This window comes from Dermacentor albipictus, chromosome 1, assembly GCF_038994185.2.
Source record: "Dermacentor albipictus isolate Rhodes 1998 colony chromosome 1, USDA_Dalb.pri_finalv2, whole genome shotgun sequence".
NCBI classification, from domain to species: domain Eukaryota; kingdom Metazoa; phylum Arthropoda; class Arachnida; order Ixodida; family Ixodidae; genus Dermacentor; species Dermacentor albipictus.
The window spans coordinates 469,538,770-469,564,652 of NC_091821.1; the positions used below are offsets into that span (position 1 = coordinate 469,538,770).

Consider the following 25,883-nt stretch of genomic DNA (forward strand, 5'->3'; position numbering starts at 1 on the left):
CAAAAACAAACTATAGCACTCATTTTCAGTGATACATTAGAGGCTCAAGTGATCACATTACACCACTATAAGACATGGCAGTGTCTTGTAAATGAGTGGTCATGGTAATTGCATAGGCACACTGGTCGTGGTTGAGAAAGAAAATGTCGTCACCTATTATACCCTCGTGAACGCATAAACGAGGAAGAAATGTAAAGAAAAAATATACTTCTCAACTGACTAGGAGCTACCACTACTTGCTCAGATAAAAAAAAAATGAATGAACTTTTAGAGCTGCCATAACGTGAACATACGCATTCATAAAAGAACCACACATCATGATGCCTGTTACGAATTTGTATAACATTGGTGCATGTGACAATATACGTTACATTAAGCCACAAATATCAGGCTCACACAAGAAGTTAAAAACAAACTTTCAAAATAAACGTTCATCACATGACTAGAGCAACCAACAGGTGCTAAGATCAAACCAAATTACAAAGAATAAGTAAACATTCAAACTACCCATAACAGAAATAATGCACTGTTCATAAAACAACATATCATGCCACATTCATAATTCAACATATCACATCACAATTCATATCACATGAAATATGACTGTTTGATGCAGCATTTCAAGGTAAATTCACCTATCAAAATGAACACACTCTGGGACTCTAAAAATATGAAATTTTTCATCATCTGACTAGTAATGACCGCCCGGTGGTCAGATGGCAACAAAGTACACAAAATAATTGAGCTGTCATAGTAGTGAGAGGTATTCTTATGGCTTTCCATGGCATGAAATAAACATGTGTATTGCAACATTTTGCGTCATGTTCATCCATCAGGACAGCTTTTCTGTTGTAGAACCACTGAACATCTCCTCTGGATTACATTGGCACCATGCACACGAGTAGACGCCCTCTAGAAAAAAACCTTTGGCATAAACATCGATGGCCTGTTCATTTTACTGCGATAGCACGTATATGGATACTCCAGGTGCATCTAGTTTTTCATATATTCAGACAAAGCAGCTTTGTTAGGTGAACTAACTACACTCGAACATGTTTATAATAAAATGTTTGGGGCCTCCAAAATAATTGATTATACAGATCACTTCGTTGTAAATGTCACACACCACACAGCTCACAATAGGAGTGCGACAGATTAATTCTTTCGTTACAAAGGTCATTTTATCGTAGAGTTACTCGACTTTACAAAATATAAAAAAAGAACTCCACGCTTTAGCAGTTCTTTGCGAAAGGGACTTTGCATAACAGTCAAGGGCATAATGGACGCCGACCAGAAACAGAAGAAAAAAAACCTGCACTACACTTGATGGCAAACTGAAACATAAATGGTAAATAAATTAGTTAAACTGAATTAATTTTCTCGTCTTTGCTGCTCGGCAGCTGCAGCAGTCCGTTCAGCAGCAGCAGCAGCCCGCTCGGCAGCAGCAGCAGCCCGCTCGGCAGCTGCAACAGTCCGCTCGGCAGCTGCAGCGTTTCTTTCCAAAACAGCGGCCTTCTGCTGCACTGTTGGGACTAGCTGACGTAACATCTGCAGATACATACGTAACTTGCCAGATCACAATTTGCTATGCCGTGTTGTCAAATTTAGGTATCCACTTGTGATGAATCGATTGCAACATTTATAAAACTAATAATATTTGGGGTTTTACGTGCCAAAACCACTTTCTGATTATGAGGCACGCCGTAGTGGAGGACTCCGGAAATTTTGACCACCTGGGGTTCTTTAACGTGCACCTAAATCTAAGCACACGGGTGTTTTCGCATTTCGCCCCCATCGAAATGCGGCCGCCGTGGCCGGGATTCGATCCCGCGACCTCGCGCTCAGCAGGCCAACACCATAGCCACTGAGCAACCACGGCGGGTATTTATAAAACTAATGTGAAACCTACACCTGGTAAGTGCTGCACAGAAATGAGGCACAAACATTCCTATGAGTAATGCTATTTCCTGGATCTTGCCACCAACAAGGTTTTCATTGTCTTCACTTTGACGAAAATATTACACCCATTTCGTAACGGGAGTGAACGCACTGCCAAAGTAGTGCCGCAATTCCATGGGCAAGAGAGAATCGCTTCCCCTCCTATATTAAGAGTACTTAAAAGGCATTGGCTAAGGCATAGCTGCACTTGATGGCGACGAGCTGAAAAATGAAATGTGTTCTTGCTCCTAGAATCCATTTTTGTGAAACATAATTCACGAAATGTAACTTGAAAACATATTATACTTCATTGAAAGTATTTTACACTATTGCATCTTACATTGCCACAGACAGCTTGCCGTTGATACCAGCTTCTTGCCAGCCTTTCCAAAATTTCTTAATTGGTCCTACAGCTATAACTGCGACAGGCACAGCGTTGACATAGAAATGCAAAATTTTCGATTGTAGCAAACAGTTAACACAATAACTGCAGTGATACTTGACACAAGTGGTGGTAATCAACCACGAGAAGTTGTGCACTTTTAATTTCCATGGATTGTTTACAGCACACAAAGTAAGATGGCAAAGTGCGCACAAAATTTTAGAACTGTACATCGATTCCAACATTTCGTTACTTGCAGGTATCTATGTGACAGTGCACAATAGACATACCTGGTTATTCTCCTCATGCAGCCTCACCGACTGCACATAGTTGTCCGCGACCTCACCCATCACGTCCTCGACAATTACACGAGGTCCGCGATTTGGACGACGTGCCTGGCGTGTAGGTGCTGTGAACATGGAAATGGTACTTTCTAGAACACTCTACAAACCTTTAGGCAAATACACTGACTTACAGCAAGCACAATTAGGAAAAACCTGGCAGCATAGGAAATTGTGGATGGATATTTATTGCACTACTGTAAACCAAACAATGTGCTATTCAGAAAACGTCTCGAGACAAATCATCGTAAAAGAGGAACATTTTATGTATTTAGCAATGCAGGTCACAATGCAGTGTAGAAGCAGACAACTACCACCATTTTGTCCTTTTTGATTTGTCATAATTCCTGCTCCTGAACACATACCTCACCTACACACCTGTGACTAGTCTCGCTTAGGCTGAACAGATTTCTTATGAGCTTGCTAATGCCAGACAAAAATTGAGCAGCCTCAACCTATTCATTGTGGCAGAGTGACTTATGCTGCCATTCATGATGCTTCACTGTTCTACTGATCAACACTCCATGTAGGGCTTTACATCAACATGTAAGGTATCTTATGTGTGAGCAATGTAGACAGAAGGCACTAAAAGAAGGGAGAAGGGACACTGCTTTACTGCACATTTTTGTAAAACAAGCTTTTTGGTCAAAACAGCATGGATAGTAACTTCATGTATGACATGCATCCAGGACTCCTTTATAGATGCATGAGCACACATTAGAACAAAATAGCAACTGTTAAGTAAAAACAAACAGCTACTGATACCTAGTAATAGCACACATTCAAGGTTTGTCTGCAATATTTTCTTCAAGTATGCTTCTTCCATCCTTACTTTGCATAGCAGTGTGTACTTCACGAAACGTTGTACGACTGCCTTGTATTTCAACAGTTATATCTGTTGAAGGAAAAGTTATTAACCGCATTTTTAGTACTAATAAAGGGATAACTCGACAGGCAAAATGGTTTTCCTGTCGTTTTATTTCAGACCCACATTTTCTGCATAGCGGCAGGGTGATAGTGGCTGTACCTACAAGCTAAGAAAAAAGTGGCACGATACTAAGGATCACACAAGGCGCTATCCACAGATGTGCCACTATGCAACATCCCACTGTGGAGTTCACCTTCACGTGCCAAGGTGCAAAATTCATGAGCAAAGTAACAAATACATTTCGTGAGCAATGACTAGTAATAACTGTGATAATAACACAGTTCTCCATTTTACCACTGAAAGTCATTCAGTGCTCCAATTCAGTAAGTATACTCGACAAAACCTTCTTCAGTGTTACCTGGCCTAGTCGGTGGCTCCGCACAATATTCATGGTCCAGCAGGCTGGCTGCAGGTTGTGCTAGTCCCTCAGGCGGCTGAAGCTGATGCGGCTCCCGATGCTGCTGCTGCTGCTGCTGCTGTTGCGGCTCACCACCTGAGATGTGTTTGTAGAAATGATTGCTATATGTACAACGCAGCTTCATTTAGCAAAGGTACATCCTACAGGGAAGGGATAACAAATATGTAGTGCGCAATGCGAATGAACAAAGGGGGCTGCCAGAAATGGCAAATGTTGCTTACGTGCGACACCACTCGTTCCAGGTCTGGTGCCGACGGCCATGCGCGTGACGCGGGGCACATCTATAGTAGAATGCGGCGTCTGCGTAGAAGAAGTTTCAAAATACATGCTGTCCCCAAAATAGCAACTGTTATGTCGCACGAACGGGCGCGGTGGCTCATTTTGTTGAATAGGTGCAGGCGGAAGTTATAGCTACAAATCGCGCGAAAACAATGGACGCCTAGCTTAACACGAACCTGCCTGCTCGATGGCAATACGTAGGCTCTGATTTTGATTTTCACCTGCTCTGGTGGAGCAAAAAATGGCGCACAGACGCCGGTCGCGCTGCTGCGGCCCACCAATGCAAGAATGCGGGCCGCGAAGCCCTTGCAGGCGCCCTCCACGAGTTCCCCTGCAATGAGCGCGTACATGAAGTGCATATCAGTGTTTCATCTCAATGAGCGGAATTCCAGTACTTACTGTTGCTCGGCTGATAAGACAGCGGCGTCGTGACGGGAACTGTAGGTTTCTTTCTTCCAGTACTGCCGCCACTAGGCCGCTGTCTTAACAGCCGGGCCTTCCATGTTGAGCAAGACCGCCAGCTCGTTCCACAGCTCGCTTCTCCGCGCCACTGTAAGCGTTGGCCCCAGCACGCACGACGCCTTCACCAAGTAGGGGTGCTCCTCCATGAAGGACACGAGCAGCTCCCTTTGTCGGTGAGAGACGTGTGGCCCGAGGACGACGTCTCGGTGCGAAGACATCTTCGAACTTAATGGCCGTACCAACAAATATTCAAAATTAGCGCGACTGATAGTGATGATGGTGTGGCTATTTTTTTTAATCGAGTCGTTACGATTTTTAGCGCGTGGGTTGCCACCTGGCGACGAACAGTTAAACAAGCGGTAATATTATGTTTACAAATGTGCAATCAAAAATATGTCAACGCGCGATGATACCTGAAAGCTTTTAACAAGATGTTTAAACAATAGCTAACATTTATTGAGCAAGCAGAAGCATTCTGCAGTTCCTCGATTAGTTCGTCATGTGATGACGCACACTTCACAGGCGGCACCTTCCCGTCTACTGGTCGCGTCCTCCCTTTCTTCCACCTCCGCCTTGGGCGTCGCCCATTTAGTGACGTAAGCGGCGAAACGAACGGTTCGTATTCCGAACCGTTATAAGATTCGGCCCCTGAGTGCTTCTACATCGACAGCCTTTCTTACGGTGACGGCACATCAGACGCTAGATAGGACACTTTTGGCAGTGATGGAGTTTCATATAAAGCAATTATGCAGATAAACTTCTCACAGAACCAGGCTATACAATATCTGTGCCTTGTTTGGTTTGGAAACATGTAAGAACATATTTATGTAGCAAGAACTGAAAATTAGCGTGTCATAAATGTATTATCAGCTTGATCTCTTGGGACAGCTTGCGTCTATAAAAGCTACCTGAACGACGTAGTTATCCAGTACAAACAGGAGTGAGGCGTAGAAGCCTTGGGCGGTGTGTCGTGACGATTCTTTGAAAGAACTGCGTGGTCATCTATCGCGCGCTTTAGCCGACGCGCTGTCTCCGTTATCATTGGAAGCGAGAAGCGTAGACGATCACCGTCATTGACGCATGATTGAAATGGTTCTTAAAATTGTATGTGATAAAGCTGTGAAACACTATTTGAAAGCGGCTTGGGATTAGTTGTGCTTCAGTTGATCTTTTGAAATGGCGCCATACATACCGTTGGAAGAACGAAAACGCATTGTGGAGCTGTCGCTTGAGGGGTGGTCGCAGCGTGAGATATGCCGCTTTGCTGACAAAGAGCGCAGTGGGCGACCAAGGGCAACAAACAATCTCACCGATTTGCTCATCGTTGCCTGTGTTGTGGCGGATACATTCACGAACGCTGACGAAATTCATCATGAGCTTCAGCTAAGCGTCGCGTCCAGCACAATCCGGCGGCGAATGCGACAAGCAGGGCTGCAGAGCGGCGTGGCTGCTCAAAAGCCTCATCTGACAGAGCGCCAGAGGCAGCTAAGGCTTGAGTTCGCGCGCTCTGTGGAAGATTGGACGGTGGATCAATGGCGCCAAGTGGTTTTCAGCGATGAATCCACCTTCTCATCGCGATGGGATCATCAGCGGCTTGTTTGGCGCCCTATGAGTCGCAGGTGAGAATTTACAGCAGTTTTGAATTATTCGCAGTAAAAAAAATTACTGTTACTTGAATAATGTGATATGTCAGCTTAGTACCGGTCTGTATCAAAATTTCCCATCAATGAGAATACGCCTATTACAAATGCCAGCGCTGGTCTCATTCCGATGCCAGAGTTATATTTCTTTTTGCACATGGCAGAATAATGTCACCAACGTGGCACATATTTACAAATTGGCTAGCTTATACGGCCACGATTCTTAGGTTTCAATGCACCCATTTCAGACCGAAGACCGACTTTCTTTCAATTAAATTTCTGCAGATACGAGCCACGTTACTGCCACAGCGTCCTTTCCAGCGGCCGATGCACCGTCAGGGCATGGGGAGCCATCAGCAAGGACTGACTCGGTCCACTTGTTCGAATTGATGGCTCCTTCACTGCATCAGCCTACTGCGAATCGCTCCAGGAAGTGCTGGTGCCTTACACCCTGGAGGGACCACTCAAGGATGGCTGCTACCTGTTGCAGCACGACAGGAGTCCCATTCACACAGCTCGCACTGTGACCACCGTCCTTGAGAACCTTGCCATCCGTACGCTTCCTTGGCCACCCGTTGGCGCCGATCTCAATCCCATCGAAAATGTGTGGGGCATCTTGAAGAGCCGCCTATCCGCGCGTTGGTTCTCAAGCGCATCATCAGACACACTTTAGGGTGCAGTGAGTGAGGAGCGGGAGCGCCTTCGACATTCTCCTGAGGTGGTGGTGTCGCTGTGTGAACCATGCCGCGACGCGTCCAAAGCGTCACGACCGTCGAAGGAAAACGGACAGCGCACAAAAGAACGCGCACAATTGTGTACATTTTGATTCTTTAGAGTACTGGTAAATTGAATTGCTGCTTAAGCTAAGCAACGTTATTTTTATTGTTTTGTCATGCAGAAATATATATATATATATATATATATATATATATATATATCACGTTCTCGTGACGCCTGCGGCAAAAAAGACGTTCCACGTCCGCCGCCAAGGTCTGTGAGTGGGGGCGCTTGCTAACACTCCCAGGGTTCTACTAGTACACATAAATGCCCAAGAAAGTGGATGGGGAAACGCCGCCGCGGTAGCTCAATTGGTAGAGCATCGCACGCGACATGCGAAGGTTGTGGGTTCGTTCTTTTTTCATCCACTTTAATTTCCATTAATTTACTATACTTTATTTCATTTATTAAGCACATGCAATTTCCCCTATGTTGTACTTGGTGTCAGTGTTTGTTGGATTCTTATTACATGACTAATAATTATCGGGTCCCTCGGTTAGCCCCCTTTCTTCTCGTTTATATATATATATATATATATATATATATATATATATATATATTACCGGGGCCGCATGTTTTCATTGCTTAGATGCCTTTCTTTTCGTATTTCAATTATCTCCTATTGCTAGCTCTACTCATGGGGTGCGTGCACGTATAAATTTTGTAGTGAAATTGTCTACACTTATTCTATGGTGTCGACCATAACGAATGTGGCCCTTTTAAAAGCGCATGTTGTTTACCATTAAGGTCAAACTCCCAGTAAATGAAACTCTTCTGAAAAACCAAGTTATTTACCTGATCTCTTGAATTCTGTTTAACGAGAGTTCACTGTAAACATTAGGCTGTATAGCGTCTGCAGAACCTGTGTATGCAGCACGCAAGGGCGTTGCGTGCGGAATTGTTCATCACACCTCTCTTATGCGCCACGATGTCGACAAGTCTAAGGAATGTTCGTATTGGTTCGGCCCGCTCACTCCAGTATTGTTTAGCATTGCAATAAAGCATTAATTAAATGTGGTGCGTCAAAGTTCAATCCAAGTCATACTTCAGTTCGGGACCTCGTTTTACCAAGTTTAAATCATAGCCAATCTGTCTATGAACGTGTTTTATTTTCCGTAGTGCAAACTTTGTGTTTTGTATGTGTGCAAGCTCGATGATCAGTAAAATCAGCACGCTTGCTCTATGGAGTGACTTTTTTTCTACTTTATTTTCTGTAGAGATAGGGTGATTGTTACAATTATCTGTGAAACGCTGGAAGTAACATAATGGAGCAAAAATCCAGTCGGCTTGGTTAGCGCGCCTGGTTAGCACGTCATTTCTCCAGGGCCACAGCAGACGTATTATGCTGTGTGCTTAGCAATGAATGGCAGCGCGTCCAGGCGTCTCCTCGTGACATCGCGGTACGAGTGGATACCATGACGGCACCTCCGAGGCGTCATTGCCGCCTATGGAAAACTGACAGCGCAGTGAAATCATGCATACAGTTGTGAAAATTATAGTCTCCGAAAGTAACAGCGGCACGTTGGCTCGTCCTAAGTGCCGTCAAGACCGGAGTCTGTCGGGGGTCACCCCAACCCGATTCGCAAGGGGGAAACTGTAATTGGAACTTCATGGCAGCGCGCACCGCACAGCTGCACCTGTTTCTATATTCTCGCGCATGTGTCAGCGTTGCCGCAGCTGTATGTAGTGACACCCTCGCTTGCATTTCTTGTTCAAGCCTTGTTGAAGGGTTTGAGAAAATAAAGGCCAGTACGGTGCCGCTAATTTCTCCTTTTAGCATCCTGCTGCTTGCGGAGCACAGTGGCGCCTCCAACTCAGTTCTACTTCTTCACGTGATGCCGGACTCTGATTGCAAAACCCTGCTTCTACCTGCGGCAGCAAACATCGGAACAGTTCGAGATAATACAACGCCGCAGAGAGCCATTTTGCGGGAGTCATCTAAAGGCCTGAGGAAGGCAGTGCTTCCCGCGATAACCCCTCAAAGAATAAAAGCGAAGCGCAGCGGACGCGCGTGCCAGCCCAGCCGCAGCCACTGCGTAAAACAATGGCCCAGATGCGACGGAGCCGAGAAAACGATGCCCAGTGGACGTTTAGTCCACGAGCACCATAACCAAGTCAGGCGAAGCTACATCTCAGGCCAGCAGATATGATGGGACGCGCATGCGCACCTCTGCTCTAGCGGCCCTCTCGACAGCAGGCACCGCGTCGTTAGACGGCGCGTCGATGCAGTTCGGCACGCGCTTCCGTGGTGCGTATACTTTTGCTCACGGGTGTACGCTTGCGGACGCGCGCAAGCTCACGCCCGCACGCCCATGCATGTGCAGATAGTGCGGCACCGCACTGGTCGAAACGCTGCGCGATCTCGGTGAACAACTCCTCTCTGTTATTGCGCGCATATCTTCCTTACAGCTGTCAACTCATTCCGGCACACGCAACGGCGTCTTTCGTTGCCCCTTCCAACAACGGACGTTCTTCTCATCGGTGCGTAAGTACCGCCTGGCTTACTATGCCTCTGCGGCTAGCACAACTTTTCGCTTGAACGCGGCACTGTAGTGTGCTATTACGATAACGCCACGCTGCACGCCGATGCCATAGAACCAGAACCAATACGACACAGGAGAAAACGACGACATCGTTCGTGTACTTCAGTTGGTTACTCGTCCGGCTAGTAGCGGCTGCGATACTGACTTTTCTAGATTTCGCTAGCTATGGACCGTATTTATCATTTCAGGTACAATATGGCGCGTTTTTTTTTAAATCCTCCAATCTGAGCCTACCCTACAGTTTCGTACATTATTGTTTGGTAAATAACTACTGGCCTAGACTCAAATAACTACGGTACTAATTTTCACTACATCAGGCATCCTGACACTTATTAGTTCAAAATTAGATTTAATATATTGTTACGTCCAAGCGCGTCAAAGGGACGCGGGGATCAAGTAGAGAGGGGAGGAGGAGAACGAAGACTGTGCAGCGGCCATTCCTGTTCTTCGTAGCCTGCCGTTCCTGTTCTCGCACGCCTAAATAAACCCCTTTTCCCCGTGCTTGTAACAAATTGGTGGACGGTGCGGGGTACACCTCGTAACCACGGAGCCTACGCTGCTACAACTTCGCCGAAGCCGTCGACTTGCCGGACTTCCGCCACCATCGCCTGACATGACTGAATACGCCTGCCAGATTCCCGAAGGTTCTGACGCGGCTTCAAGGCCAGCACCTGGCGTTCCGTGGCAATACTACCGGGTGCCACTCACTTTCGGAGGAAAAGCCGGAGAAGATGTCGACGAGTGGCTCACAAACTACCGAAGGGTGAGCCGATCTAACGGTTGGAACTCGACCGCACAGTTGTCAAATGTTGTGTTTTCTCTTACCGACACAGCACTCGTCTGGTATGAGAATCACGAAGACACGCTCACTTCATGGGAGCTTTTCGTAGAGGAGCTCAGAGCGTGTTTTGGAGACTCCAGCGCAAAAAAGAAACGCGCCGAACAGACGCTTTCGCAAAGAGCTCAGATTCCCGGCGAGACCTGTACGACGTATATCGAAGAAGTGCTGAAACTGTGCAAAATAGTGAACTCTCAAATGTCTGAAGAGGACAAAGTTGGACATTTGTTGAAAGGGATAGCCAAAGACGTCTAAAATTTTTTGATCGGCAAAGAAAGCTTGGATTCCGTGTCTGACGTCATTCGCCACTGCAGGACCTTTGAGACGCTGAAAATGCGACGGATAATACCGAAGTTTGGTCGCCTGGCTAATGTCACAACGGTGGCAAGTGTAGACCCGAGTTCGTGTGTTGACCTTCCATCAACAATACGGCAGATTGTTCGCGAAGAGTTGCTCCATCGGGAAGAGATGTACCGTTGCACACCCGGCATCGCTGGTGCGTACTTACCAAACGAGATGCGAAACACAGCCGTTTCGACCGCATGGCAACCCACGGTTCACTCAGCGACCGTCGAGTATAGGTCTACCCACAAACGAGAGGGACCCTAAGCTATCAAGATCATGACTACGACCAACGCCCTCGCCGCACGCACGCCTCCGGGCGGCAGATGCCTAGCCACGATGAATGGGACCCATCTGCTGGCTATGCAGTCGACAGCAACATGCGTGACTACGTGCAGGAACATCGAAATTTCCGGCATCTGCCGGTGTGTTTCCAATGCGGTGTCGTGGGCCACATAGCGAGATTTTGCAATCGTCGCCCAACAACGTGGAATCGTCGATCGGGGCCTTCAACAAGGACCACACCTCCTACGAGGACAACTCAACAGTCATGCACCACCCCTTGGTCAGCTGGCGTCCCTCCTGGCAACGACTACTGGCAGAGAAGCTTCCGGAGCCGCTCGCCGGCATCTGACAGGAGTTTGACGCCACCGCCAACTTCTCATGCACCGCGTTTACGTCAATCTCCATCGCCAGTGCGCCGCTCAGCCTCACCTTCACAACCGGAAAACTAGCTAGCGCGGCCGATGGGGGTGAGGTCGCTCGACACGTGCTATCGACAGAAATGCCCCCTGCAGTTGCTATGATTAAGAACAAAGTGCATGTACTAGTTGATGGTGTTGCTACAATGGCTTTAGTGGATACCGGGGCAACTGTATCCGTAATGAGTCTCGGTTTTAAAGGTCGGTTGGGGCGCAAAGTTGTATTTCCGTGGGACCAGGCTGCAACGTTTTGTGGAGTGAGCGGCGAGTCGTTACGCCCTGTTTGTGTGTGCACTGCTGAAGTGTCCCTGGCTGGTGGAGTTTTCGCGACGGAGTTTGTAGTTATTCCCCGATCGACGCACGAAGTGATTTTGGGCATCGACTTTTTGCGGCAGTGTGGTGCGACCGTTGATTGTCGCACGGGGGAAGTTTGCGTCGATGGTCATGTTTCGTCCGGGCTCTTAGAGGAGACTTGCAGTCAAGGTGAACTTTGTGTGTGTGCAGATACTGTTGTGCCTGCGTCCAGCTCGGTGTGCGTGCCGGTTGTATGTCGCGGTGAAGTTCGAGACAGTTTCGATGCCTCCGTAGAGCCAATGCATCTAAATTGTGTGAAGAAGAACGTTTTTGTCCCTCATTGTGTGGTATCCATCGGCAACGGGCGTGCAGGCTTGTGGACGGCCAACTGCTCGGCAGAACCCGTCCTGCTTCCAGACGGCTTGAAACTCGCCTACTTTACAGAATACACGTCTTCGTCCGTAGCCGTACTAACAGACTCGCCGTGTGAACCTGCTGACCTTCGCCAAGTCTCAGACAAAAAGCTTCTGTCTATGATAAACAAGTCGCTCAGCACAAGGGAGCGCCATACCTTGGTGGATACGCTTTCTAAGCATCTGTCAGTGTTTGACTTTGCGCAGCCGGACAAAGCGTTCTCGATTCCCGAGTCACGAACGCGCCATACCATAGATACGGGATCTGCGCGCCCGATCAGGCAAAATCCCTATCGCGTGTCGCCTAACGAGCGCAAGATAATCGGGGAACAAGTGAGTGACATGATGAAAAATGGGATAATACAAGAGTCCTCGAGTCCTTGGGCAGCTCCGGTCATACTCGTCAGAAAGAAAGACGGTAACTGGAGATTTTGCGTCGATTATCGAAGATTAAACGCCGTGACTAAGAAGGATGTCTACCCGCTGCCCCGGATTGATGATGCAATTGATTGCCTTCATTCGGCCTCTTATTTTTCTTCAGTGGACCTGCGCTCAGGATATTGGCAAATCCCGATACACCCGACAGACAGAGAGAAAACAGCCTTCATAACCCCGGATGGATTATTCGAATTCAATGTGATGCCATTTGGGTTGTGCAACGCTCCAGCAACCTTTGAAAGGTTCATGGACACCATTCTGCGTGGGTTAAAATGGAACATCTGTATGTGCTATCTTGACGACGTTGTTATATTCGGGCGCACATTCAATGAGCACAATACGCGCCTGAATATTGTCCTCGACTGCATCAAAAACGCCGGCCTGGTTCTGAACTCCAAGAAATGTAAATTTGGTGACCGTCAAACCCTTGTGCTGGGTCATCTTGTTGACAAAGACGGTATCCGGCCTGATCCCCTCAAGACGGCAGCTGTCGAAGCATTCAGTGCACCGCAGTCAGTGAAGCAACTTCGTAGTTTTCTGGGTCTTTGTTCTTACTTTCGCCGATTTATTCCTGGTTTTGCTGACGTCGCTTATCCTCTGACAAATCTGCTACATAAAGACGCACGGTTTGAGTGGACACCCGAGTGCGATTCTGCATTTCGTCAGCTGAAGTTCCTGTTAACCTCTCGACCTATCCTTCGCCACTTCAATCCTACTGCGCCGACAGAAATCCACACAGATGCTAGTGGCGTTGGTCTGGGTGCGGTATTGGTCCAACGCTATGATGACCGTCAGCACGTGATTGCTTATGCAAGCCGCTCATTAAGCAAACCTGAACGGAATTACACGGTGACAGAGCAAGAATGCCTCGCTGTAATCTTTGCGGTTCAGCGATTTCGCTCGTACTTGTACGGACGCCCATTCCAAGTCGTCACAGACCACCATTCCCTGTGCTGGCTCGTGAACCTTCGCGACCCTTGTGGTCGCCTTGCGCGCTGAGCCACTCTTCACTTCTGCCCATTCAAGTGCAACAAGCAGCTACTGTGTACGTGACGGGCTGCTGTACAAAAGGAACTACTGAAGCACGGGTGCACGCTTCCTTCTAGTGGTGCCGAAGTGTCTCCGGCCAGCAATCCTTCAGGCTATGCACGATGACCCTACCTCCGGTCACTTAGGCACTGTGCGCACCCTTTATCGCATTCAAGAACGCTTTTACTGGCCCCGGATGCGACATTCGGTTGAGTTGTATGTCGCCAGCTGCATACAGTGCCAACGTCGGAAACGCCCAACCACTGCCCCATCTGGTCTCCTTCAACCTGTGCCGCCTCCCAGCTCACCCTTTCGGCAAGTTGGAATTGATCTGTTAGGACCTTTTCCAAAGTCATCTAAGGGGAACCGCTGGATAATTGTCTGCGCCGACTATTTCAGCGCTATTGCGAGACGGCGGCTATACCATCAGCCACCGCCACCGAAGTATCGCTCTTCTTACTTCACGCTATTGTTCTGCGACATGGACCGCCTGGTGTTATTATAAGCGACCGGGGACGTCAATTCACGGCAGATATAGTGGAAGAGCTTGTGCGTTTGTGTAACTCGCACCTCAGGCACTCGACGCCATATCATCCGCAAACGAACGGCCTCACTGAGCGCACTAATCGAACTATCACAAATATGCTTTCCATGTATGTTGCGTCCGATCACAAGAATTGGGATGAAGTTCTACCGTTTATTACGCATACAACACAGCCAAGCACGAGACAACCGGCTACAGCCCCTTCTTCCTCCTATATGCTCGGCCACCCCGGTATACGCTCGACACTGTCCTCCCTTTTTACCACCACGACAATCCTACGGTCGCCGATACGCTGTGCCTCGCTGAAGAGGCTCGGAGACTTGCGCGTCTTCGGACTTTGGCATCACAAGAAAACTCCAAAGCCCGCTACGACGCACGACATCGGCCAGTTACATATAACCCTGGTGATCTCGTTTGGCTTTGGACACCCACAAGGAAGCGCGGTTTCTGTCAAAAGCTGCTGGCAAACTACGACGGACCGTATGTTGTCATCGACAAAGTCAGCGAAGTGAACTATACTCTCGCGCGCCTCACGAACACTGGTAGGCGTTCTGCTAGGACACAAGTCGCGCATGTCGCATGGTTGAAATCATGCACGCCACGGCAAGCTAGTTGACTCGCCCATGGGGCTTTGTCTGCGAGGGGAGGTATGTTACGTCCAAGCGCGTCAAAGGGACGCGGGGATCAAGAAGAGAGGGGAAGAGGAGAACGAAGACTGTGCAGCGGCCATTCCTGTTCTTCGTAGCCTGCCGTTCCTGTTCTCGCACGCCTAAATAAACCCCTTTTCCCCGTGCTGGTAACAATATTTTGCTTACTGGTGAATTCTTATTTTCCAGGCCTCTCCTCTCCTTCTCCAGTGCAGGAAGATGGCTGTGATGAATCTGAAGATATCTGCCTATAACATCTTTTTGGTCATGTCTCGCTGGTAGTTCAGTGGAAATATATTTTAGGTAAGAGCTTCCTAATGCATGTAGAATAAAGTGCTACCCCATTCTGTGATTTGAGCCAATAATTGAACTGTTCTTAGTGTCACTTGTAAGCGGCTTCAGCATTTGAGCTCACGAATCGAGCAATGGTAATACATTCCCTTGTGGAATTCGATTTGTGTTTCATTTTGCACGGTCACCTAATCTCTACTGCTGGCATAAATTTAAATGTAGTTGTGAAACGGCAGTGCATTACTTGATATGCAGGTTGATCTGCATTTGGGAAAAGGCCCGATTGAGGCTCCTGAACGATGCACTGATGAGTTGGCATGCCGATCTGTGACGTTGCATAGGTGAACAAACTGCAATCTCCAACTGCAACCATTTGCTTAAGACAAGTGTTTTGGAGCATCCTACGGAATGTCTACCGTATCTGTGTATTTCTAACATTATAAGTGTTGACTATTACGATGCATTCACAGGTTCACTGCAACCATTCTCTGCAAATGTGAATAGCATGCCTGAAGGTACTGCAGGTGTTCCTAGTTCACACAGACAGGTGGCTCTAGGTCACACACACTGCAGGTGGCTCTAGCTACGTCCTCATTCAGTCGCGCTTACACATATCATGAATAAAACCAACTAGCCCGCCAACGTGTTTTAAACAAGCTCACGGATATGTACTGATTAAACTAGAAAGTAATGTAATTACGTGCTGACGGCTCGGCAATGACTTCAGCCTTTTTTCAATCCGCGGTGTAGCCGAAGCCACCCTGAGCCGTTGACGGCAGATACAGCAGAGACAGGGTTGCAGTGTGCTGCTTTTTATGAAAGGTTCATTTTATGAACCGTTCAAACCCGTGGCCCTGAAATTCCTTCTATCCCAATGGTAGCGTACGTTGTGTACGAGGACGGCTACCGTGCAGTAGTTGATATAAGCCTAGTAAAGCATTTTCAACCACTTCGTCTACAAGATTGTGCCAAGACCGAAGAAATTTGTGGAAGTCCGATGTCGACGGCGTTAAGGCTAATATTGCGGTGATGTGGTACTCCTTGTAGGTGAGTGTTTTTGTGCAGCATGCTTGTCGCTAGCGTAGATTTAAAGAACTGCTTCGCAGCACAGAACTGCACTAAGTGCATGGCATCCGTGGCAAATTTGCTATGCGGATCACTATAAATTATAGATTTGTATATTGGACGGCGTGGAAAACCGGGCGAGCCTGAAGAGCATTGCATGCTACATGTGTGCATCTCCCTTTACCAACGACACTGCATATTCTGCTCCTAACGTGTATTTAAACACCAGCGTTGTATGGTATTTACTTGCCGTTACATGCGGTTGATGACGCGGAAAGCAGTCGTTCATATACTTAAGTGGCTGCATCTGCACTTAGCAAAGATTGTGCACTGTTGCACTCTGACAGGCGTTTGTAATACGCCAGCGTGGTATGGTGCCTACTCGAAGTTGTAAGGTTGTTTATTTGCAATGTGAGCATTGCAAGTGAGCACTGTGGAAAATAAACTCTTTTGTGGGGAAGAATACAGCTCTGCAGGCCTTCTAAATTCTAATTGCTCTCTGATGTTTGGGGAAGAATACAGCTCTGCACGCCTTCTAAATTCTAATTGCTCTCTGATGTTGTGCGGCCTATTCTTTCCTGTTTCCCGATTTCTGTAGCCAGTGTCGGTCATCTAGTACACAGGATGACCAAGAATTGACAAAGTATTTTGCAGCACAAGCTCGCAAGAAACGAATACTCACAGGGTAATAATTACGCATCAATCATTATTCTCCATTTTACAGGATCGGTGAAATCACATTGTTCGTTTGTGAACCAGCAAAGCGACTATTACCACCTGCAGCAAGGGAAGCAGCAGCATTTTCAAGCAGAAAGTGTTACCAACTTGTCTACGAATGCCTTTCTCAAGAAGTAGCGCAGAAAACATGTTCTCAAACATGGAGTGACACCGAAAGCTGCACATGGCTACTACATGTCTGCTCCAGTTTATACATCAGGAAATATATGTGTTAACAATGCCTATCGCATCATACGATATGTGAAGCACCCGGAAAGTAACCTTCCTGTGATCACTGGCATTCATGTACCCTGGCTGTATCCCTTCCTCATCGCATTCTATCCCTTTGCATTCCTCTAAGATGAAAAAATATGCAATCCAAAAAGAAATAATAGTTTTTTCTTTAACGTGACGACTTTAATCTTCCATTGCTATTGTTTGCTGGTGGCCGGCTTCTTGTTTGATTCTTCCGCAGTTCCCTGCTCAATTCAACATAATACGAGCACAACAGGAATATGACGCCCGAGTTGACCACCGTGTTCGCTCACAGAATGTGAACATAATTCTTTGACCACTTTCTTTGCTTATGCGAGCTCAAATTGCACTTTGTCGTTTTCTACTTCACATCATGCTCGTAATAATCTGTGTCATAAACGTGGATTTTGACAGCCCTTGACGAACACACGTTATGCTTTCTTACGCACTCCCATCAATGCTTCAATTTATGCTAGTGAAACGACAGGCTCCGCTTGCAGTATTGGGAATTTCGCGTATATAACTGATTAATGCAGGTGGATGTTTTGAGGTGGCAAATGTTTCTTTGCTTATGCAAAATTTTAGCGCTGCCCTGCATATTCACAAAATGCATGTGAGAACTGCAGTGCAAAGAACACCACTTTTCTCCAGATGCTTATATTCTGGCAACGTTGCAATCTTCTGAACATCCGCCATTGTAGATGTGCAGGCTACACCACACATCAGCCGTAAATTTACGAATAGCAAGAATTCACATTAGCCTGCCTTCTACAATGCATAGCCATGGCACAACAATCAACAAAATATTAACTATTTCAATATTGCAGCTACTATTTGCACAATGTGCTGACACACATACCAGGCACAGTATTAATTTGCTACACTTCTCCAAAAGACACGAGTAACGCGCACTTGCTTATTGTTGAGTAGCTGAAGCAAGCAAGCAAGCAATTGTTGAGCTCGTGACAGGCCCGTGGACTTTTTAATAGCAAAAGTCTGTGGTTTATTCACGGCAAGGATTGCTTAACCACCTCAATTTGTATGTATTGTCATGAGATTGATTGATGTTTGACGTTTAATAGCGCAAGGGCGAGATATGGCCGAAGAGCGCCATGCTAGTGTTATTAAGCTCGTAGTGGTCTGATGAGTTCTGTGAATTTAATGTGACGCGGCTGTAAAGGGGCCTAAAAGCGTTGGTGTAAGTTTCTTAAAATCTACGCGTAATAAAATTATGGCAATGACTATTGACGTGTACTATGAGCACTTAAATGCATTGGGAAATAATGATGCAATATACAGAATATGTGAGATGCTAAAATTATTTCGAGCACTACTGCCTACCAGAGACCTGGAAAGCCAAGGGCCTAGATGCATGTGCTATACAAAGAAAACTATCGCAGAGACGTTCTCTGGAAAGAAGATACGCTATGAAATTAACGGGCTTCTTACATGTAGCCCATCTTTCAAGAAAGCGAGGAGTGCTTTGGTCTTAAAAAGCGGTTCGTCACCAACCGGATGCAGAGGGACGCGATGGCGGTATGCAAAAGGAAAATGTTTCCTCCCGTCTCTTTCGGTTTCACGGCACTTCAGGAAGACGTGAAGGACAGTCAGCCTGTCGCCACATCTAGCACAGGTTAGAGGCTCGTTACCGGTCAAGAGGAAGTTATGACTGCCAAATGTGTGTCCTATTCTTAGTCTAGTGAATAGGACAAATATTCTTCGTGTTTTCGTAGTTGGGTGCCAGTAACCTAACCTAGGCTTAATTAGGTGAAACTTATTACTCGTTTCTGCGTACTACAAGCGTTGCCACTGGCTTCGCAGTTTGTTTCTTAGGAAATGCTTCATCTCTGTGGTAAGGACAGCAGCAGAACGAATACCTTAAATTGCAATGCTATTGAATAGGCGATCTCGTCGGTAAGCACATTTCCCTCGATTCCTGTATGGCCAGGAACCCAGCATATTACTACATGGCTATGTGACGTTGCATCAGATTGAGAACAGCTCATTGAAGACAGGATTTGAATGTTTTTTCTAAGGAAATGAGTGTTTTACAAGACTTGGCGAGTCTGTGAATAAAATTGCTCTGTCAAGTTTTTTTTACATTAGACATTATTTATTTCATCATAAATTTGTACATCAACATAAGGAAACAACTGTTGGGCCCATAGCCAAGGATAGTGTGGGCCCATGTGGTATACATGCGTATATGCTACGGTGATCAGGACAGTGATGAACAAATGCGTATTGATTATACATAATTGTACAGGACGAGAAACAAGAAGGAAAAAATACATAAGTGCAACAATAGAATAGTATTACTGAAAAAATATCACCACAAAGACAGAGCAATATTCTTAACAAATTTTTGAGAGATATAATCTTTTTATGGAAAACAAAGATTACTGGCACTCTTCACTTCTAGTGGTAAGGCGTTCCATATTTTTGTACCATGATACTGAATTAGTCTTTGACCGTATGTGTTTCGGGCAACTGGTAAATTGAAATTTATGTTAGTAGCGTTTCTAGTATTTCGTGTAGGAATCACATATACTAAACGACAATGAGTGATTGCGACATATTATGTTATTCACTAAAATAGCAACTTTCATTTCGGAGGAATGGGAAAGGGAAGTATTTTCAACCTGCAAAATAAATGAATGATGGACTCGAATGGACTAGAAAACGTCATTATCCGCACCACTCTCTTTTGCAAGCGCAAATTGTAAACGCAAATTTATGTTCCTTGAATCTAGCAGCTCATATTAACACTGCAGTCTGCAGAGGACCGCATTTTCTCTTGCACTGTGCCTTGGTAACGTTCCATGGTAGATCAGTCACTATGGCGTTAAGGTTCTGAGCTCGAGGTCGCACTTTCCATCTCAGCCTTGATGGCTGCATTCCAGTAGGGTTGGAATGGCCACGGTACACGATTCTTTTAATCTATGATGAGAAAGTGTAGTTTTTAATGGCGCAAGGGCCAAGTGAGGCCAAAGAGCTCCAAGGCAGTGATGATGAGTATTCAATGAACTAATGGCCGATGTGACGGCTGTAGCGACGCCTACAACTGAGAGCTATGAATTGCTTAAAATACGTAGAGAATAAAAATATCAGAATGAACTAGCGTATGCTGTAAGTATAGATTGTACAAGAGTGCATTAGCGTTACATGCACAAAAATAGACAGGTGATTGTTTATGACGAGTAGCACAAGAGCCTCAGCGGGTCCCTTGAGTACAGGTTGACATCGCAACTGTGGCCTCTGACAAGAGGCCGTGTTACGACTTTCTTAGACAGAAAACGGGGAGCGTGTCACCGTCGTTTAAAAAGGTTAAAATAGATTGCATGTCAAATAGAGGTTCTCTGCTTAGAAACAGGGCCACGTGAAGTGGTATACACGGAATATATGCTGAGGGGAAGTGTCTTTCCTCTCGACTTCTGTTTGAAGACATTCTAGCAAGACATGCTGAACACTGTGTGTCTCCTCACATCTACTACACATTGGACGTTGACCGCCAGTCAACAAAAACTATGTGTACCATTAATGTGTCCTATTCTCAGACGACAGAATAGGACATCACTTCGTCTGGACTTGGTCAGTAATGGCCAGTATTGAAAATGAGGCTTAACTATGTGGAGATTATTAAGTATTTCAGACTCCCACTTATGCTGCCAGTAGGTTCTCAGTTTTTTTCCGTAAGTATGGCTTTAGGTCTGAGATCGGAACAGCTACGGACATGTTGCAAGCTTTCGTGTCCAAGGAGGTAGCAATGCGGTCTGCCAACACGTTAACTTCAATACCTCTGTGTCCAGGCACCCAGCATACCGTTACATATTGGCCAGATGCATAACTAGTTCAGAGGAGAGAGAAAAGATCTGCAATTAAAGGATTTCTGTGGTTGCAGCCTGACATCAATGTTCATCACTTATGACTCTATGTGACCGCCTCATGTAGTTTTTCCTGTTTGAAGTGTTTTGCAGCCGACCATAGTGCATACGCCTGCGCTGTTAAGCTGCTTCTTTGAGGGTGGAGAACATTCGACTCCGAAAAGGATGGGCCGACAGCGCCATACGATACGCCAGCATGCGATTTAGCTGCATCTATGTAATATTCGGGACACGAATACTTCAATTGAAATTCTAGCAAATGCATATGAATGTGGGCCTCTGGAGCATGCTTTGTTACCTCCTGATGTGCCACAAGCACGGCGGAAACCGCTTAGCAGAAGCCATTAGACGACTTTCAAGAATAGGAACATCCATATCCTCGCTGAATTTTCTTGCAAGGATCGAGAATGGCTCTGGCTGTAGATTTGTAATGAAAGAGCGTTGCAGAGGTCATATCGTTTATGATGGGATAACAAAGATCGTTTTCGGTTGCATGTACTTTGAGAAAATAATTCAAAGTGGAATATGACCGTTGCATACTAAGGGACCATTCATTCGATTCGACATATTTCTATCGGACTCGTCCTAAAGGCACTGGTGGCGAGCCGGATACCAAGACGATGCACAGGGTCCAGCATCTTGAGAGGACTGGACTACGGCACCGCAGTCTAACCGCGATTGTTCAAGGCTCCTGAAGAGGTTCATGAGGCGTTTCCTGTCGTTTCCCCATGTGTGTGACAGTATTTTCAGGATGTTCATTGTTTTAAGGCATTTAGCTTTCAGATACTTGATATGAGGAATGAAGGTTAGTTTTGAGTCTAGTATTATGCCTAAAAATTTATGTTCAGTGTTGAGTGGTATGTGTTGTCCATGCAGCATATCAGCATCTTGTATAAAGCCTCTCTTTCTAGAAAAAATTACACAGGACCTTTTGAGGGGGTTTAATTTGAAACCATTTTCATTTGCCCATTTTGAGACTTTGTTCAGTGCGATTTGGACTTGGCGCTCGCGGACTTCAACGTTACAAGACTTAAATCCTACTTGCACAGCATCCACGTATATCGAATAAAACATTGAGGACGGAATGGTTTTGTGAACGGCATTCATTTTCAGAATGAGGAGGGTGCAACTAAGCACGCCCCCTTGCGGCACACCAGTCTCTTGAGTGAAACGCCTGTACGGGGCATTGCCCACTCTAACACGGAACGTGCAGTTAAAGTCGTTTTCTATCATGTTTAACATATAACATATAGTTAGAGAGCAATATGTTAACCATATCATGTTTAACCAACGCCTCCTTTAAAAAGATGCCTGCCGCGTGCGCCGTAAACCTGCTGCCCTTACCTTTCCCTCCTTCCTCCGTTCCGCTTGAGGCGGTAGCGAGCGATCCTTGCGGTGATCGCTTGCAACACATGCGCGCATGCGCACATCACCCCATGGAAGCGCGGCCTGCGCGGCTGTGAGCGCGCGCCGTAGCAGACGACGTGTCTACGGCAGACGACGCCTTCCACATGTTTTCAAGAATTTACGCAGACGAAAACAAAAGCGCACAATGCTTAAAGTAAAAAGTCCCAAATAAAGTGATTTCAGGCTCTCTTAAGTACTTATCTAATGAAGTTTACATATTTTATTAAAATTGTGTTGGCAGATCTACTAGCAGAAGAACTGCTTATCCCCGCAGGGGCGTCTGCGTCAGCAGGCGTTTGGTGTGTGGCGACACCACGGACCCGAGCACACGAGGGTTGGACCCTCCCGCGTGTAGCCGTGCGCGGCTTAGCCGTGTCTGGGGAAAGGGGGATCCTGGGGGTTGAGCCGATGCTGGGTGTTTGGACCTTTAAGGCCCCCCGGCGGAGGCAACACACCCCTTTGGCCTCTGCTTCACATAGACGGCACCTCCAGACTGACCCACCTGGAGGACATCGGCAGTCGCCTTTTCCTGTCTCTCCCTCCTCAAATCTTCGTCTTTATCTCTCACTTTTTGACCTTTCCTGTCGTCTTCTCTCTTCTTTTTACTTCGTTTCTCCTGGCGGCAAGGGTTAACCCTGTGTGGCTATCCAACCTTGGGTACACCATATTCGGTTATAGTGACGGCGTACGACTGGCGTCGTGCAGACTTGTATGCAAGCTCTGCCGCGTCCCCTCGTTGGGCTCCGTGGTGGGCGGTCGGCGCTGTTGCCGAACATATACAATTTTTCATGGAAACTTCTTTCCCTTCCCTTGCTGATCGCCCTCAGAAACGAGGGCGCACCGAAGATGTCTTCAAGTTTTTTGGACGTCAAATCCAGAATTTTCCCCGCTTTCACGTTATTCACGCTGAAAAGCCAAACAAAGTAGCCCGAAACATTTCACCATTCCTTGTTTCAAAATCCCTGACCGATGCTTTTGGTCCAGGTTACAAGGTGTCGAGGATGGCAAGCGGCGACCTCCTCTTGGAGCTCCGCGATCTAAAACAATACGAGAAACTACCGCAACTAGTGTCATTTGGCGAGACCCCCATTACAGTAACCCCACACCGTACAATGAACACCACCCGTGGTGTTGTGTCAGATGATGATTTACTTGAGCTGACTGAAGCGGAACTCCTGGAAGGCTTCAGCGAACAAAATGTGATCAACGTCAGAAGAATAAAGATGAGGCGTGATGGTAAAGAGATTCAGACGAGGCACCTAATAATTACTTTTGGATCAAGTATCTTGCCCGAGTCAATCGAGGCCGGGTACATCAAGCTCCGTGTTAGGCCTTACGTGCCCAATCCACTCCGATGTTTCAAATGTCAGCGCTTCGGCCACAGCTCGCAGAGCTGCCGCGGCCGCCAAACTTGTGCTAAATGCAGTGCCACAGAACACACCACTGAAACTTGTGAGAACGCTCTCCACTGTGTAAACTGTGATGGGGAGCACGCCGCGTACTCGCGGTCGTGCCCATCGTGGAAGAAGGAAAAAGAAATTGTAACCATAAAAGTAAAAGATAATATATCGTTCAAAGAGGCACGAAGGCGGGTAGCATACCTGCCAAAGAAAAGCTTTGCCGAAGTGGCGCGTCAGGGGGCAGCGTCACAACGGCCTCCGGTGGCTGTCCGACCCACAAGCAGTGAGTCGGCAGTCACGCCATCTGCCCCCGCGGCGGTTGCAGCTAGCGCTGCTCCGTCTACCCAGCAGACGGGGCCACCGACCCCGAAGGTGAGCGCAGCCGAGGCTGCCCCACTCTCCCCGGCCCCTTCCAGCGCTGGCAACAGCCGGCACAGCCAAATTCCTCAGGGAGCCCCATCGACCTCCGCGCTGGTGGGCGCTGGGGTCTTGCCCTCCAAGGCGGGACTCTCTCTGAAAACTTCTCGCTCGCAAGAGCACGTGTCCGGCGCCTCACAAGAGGCAATGGACACAACATCTATCCTCAAGGCGCACCTAGCGCCTAAGGAGCGGCGAGGCTCCCTCGAACGCTCCAGGAAGGGCAAAACTCCCGTTACAGGGCCTCGAAAGGCTCTGTAATTTAATCATTGTAATTTCCATAATCACTACTTCTCTTTCTGTACACACAGCACCTACTGACCTCCAATATGGATACACAAATAATTCAATGGAACGTCAGAGGTCTTCTCAGAAACCTTGATGATGTGCAGGAACTTATACAAAAACACAATCCAAAAGTGCTGTGTTTACAGGAAACACATTTAAAAAACAAACACACAAACTTTCTTCGACAGTATCTAACTTTTCGCAAAGATCGCGATGATGCCGTCGCATCATCGGGCGGTGTTGCCATAGTCACTCATAGAAGTATAGCTTGCCAACCTTTACAGCTACAAACGCCCCTTGAAGCAGTGGCGGTTCGAGCTGTCCTACTAAACAAACTCATCACTATTTGCTCGCTTTACATACCCCCGCATTACCAACTAAACAAACATGAATTTCAGTCCTTGATAGATCAATTGCCAGAGCCCTATGTTGTTCTTGGCGATCTCAATGCGCACAGCAGCCTGTGGGGAGACTCTCGTATCGATGCGCGAGGCCGTCTCGTTGAACAGTTCCTTTTTTGGTCTGGTGCGTGCCTACTAAATAAGAAAGAACCCACATATTACTCTCTTGCAAACAGAACCTTTTCGTCAATAGATCTTAGTATAGTTTCCGCGTCTATACTACTCGAACTCGAATGGGAAGTTACCAACAATCTTTACGGAAGCGACCACTTCCCTATACTGCTAAAAACACATAAAGAAAAATAATGTCTACCACAGGCTCCTAGGTGGAAGATCGATACAGCCGACTGGGAGAAGTTCGGAAACTTAACTAGTATCTCATGGAATGACATGTCTTGTTTAGGAATTGATGCTGCTGTGCAGTATCTCACAGCCTTCATTATAGATATTGCATCTAAATGCATATCAGAAATAAATGGCTTGGCATACAAACGGCGTGTCCCGTGGTGGAACGACGATTGTAGGATCGCTCGTAAAAAACAGAACAAAGCGTGGGGGTTGCTACGAGCGTCTCCCACTGCGGAGAATCTTATTAACTTTAAGAAAATAAAGTCCCAGGGCAGGAGAACCCGCCGACAGGCTAGAAGAGAAAGTTGGGAGAAGTTTTTATCGAGTATAAATTCCTATACAGATGAGGCCAAAGTCTGGAACAAGGTAATTAGGATAAGAGGGCGACAAACATATTCACTACCTCTAGTAAACACACAAGGCGATACACTAAAAGACCAGGCAGACTCACTTGGG

General features: G+C 46.8%; 1 protein-coding gene across 1 annotated transcript in view; it reads right to left on the reverse strand.

Annotated features, from left to right (window-relative positions):
- Positions 1 to 635: 635 nt before the first annotated feature.
- LOC139054835 (uncharacterized) overlaps positions 636 to 25,883 on the reverse strand; it is a 124,800-nt gene continuing 99,552 nt past the window's right edge. The window contains exons 7-11 of the mRNA XM_070532477.1: positions 4,508 to 4,617; positions 4,229 to 4,307; positions 3,948 to 4,082; positions 2,611 to 2,729; positions 636 to 1,548 (exon numbers count right to left, since the gene is read on the reverse strand). Coding sequence (XP_070388578.1) covers positions 1,372 to 1,548; positions 2,611 to 2,729; positions 3,948 to 4,082; positions 4,229 to 4,307; positions 4,508 to 4,617 — 620 coding nt within the window. The 3' untranslated portion in view covers positions 636 to 1,371. The remainder of the gene's footprint in view (positions 1,549 to 2,610; positions 2,730 to 3,947; positions 4,083 to 4,228; positions 4,308 to 4,507; positions 4,618 to 25,883) is intronic.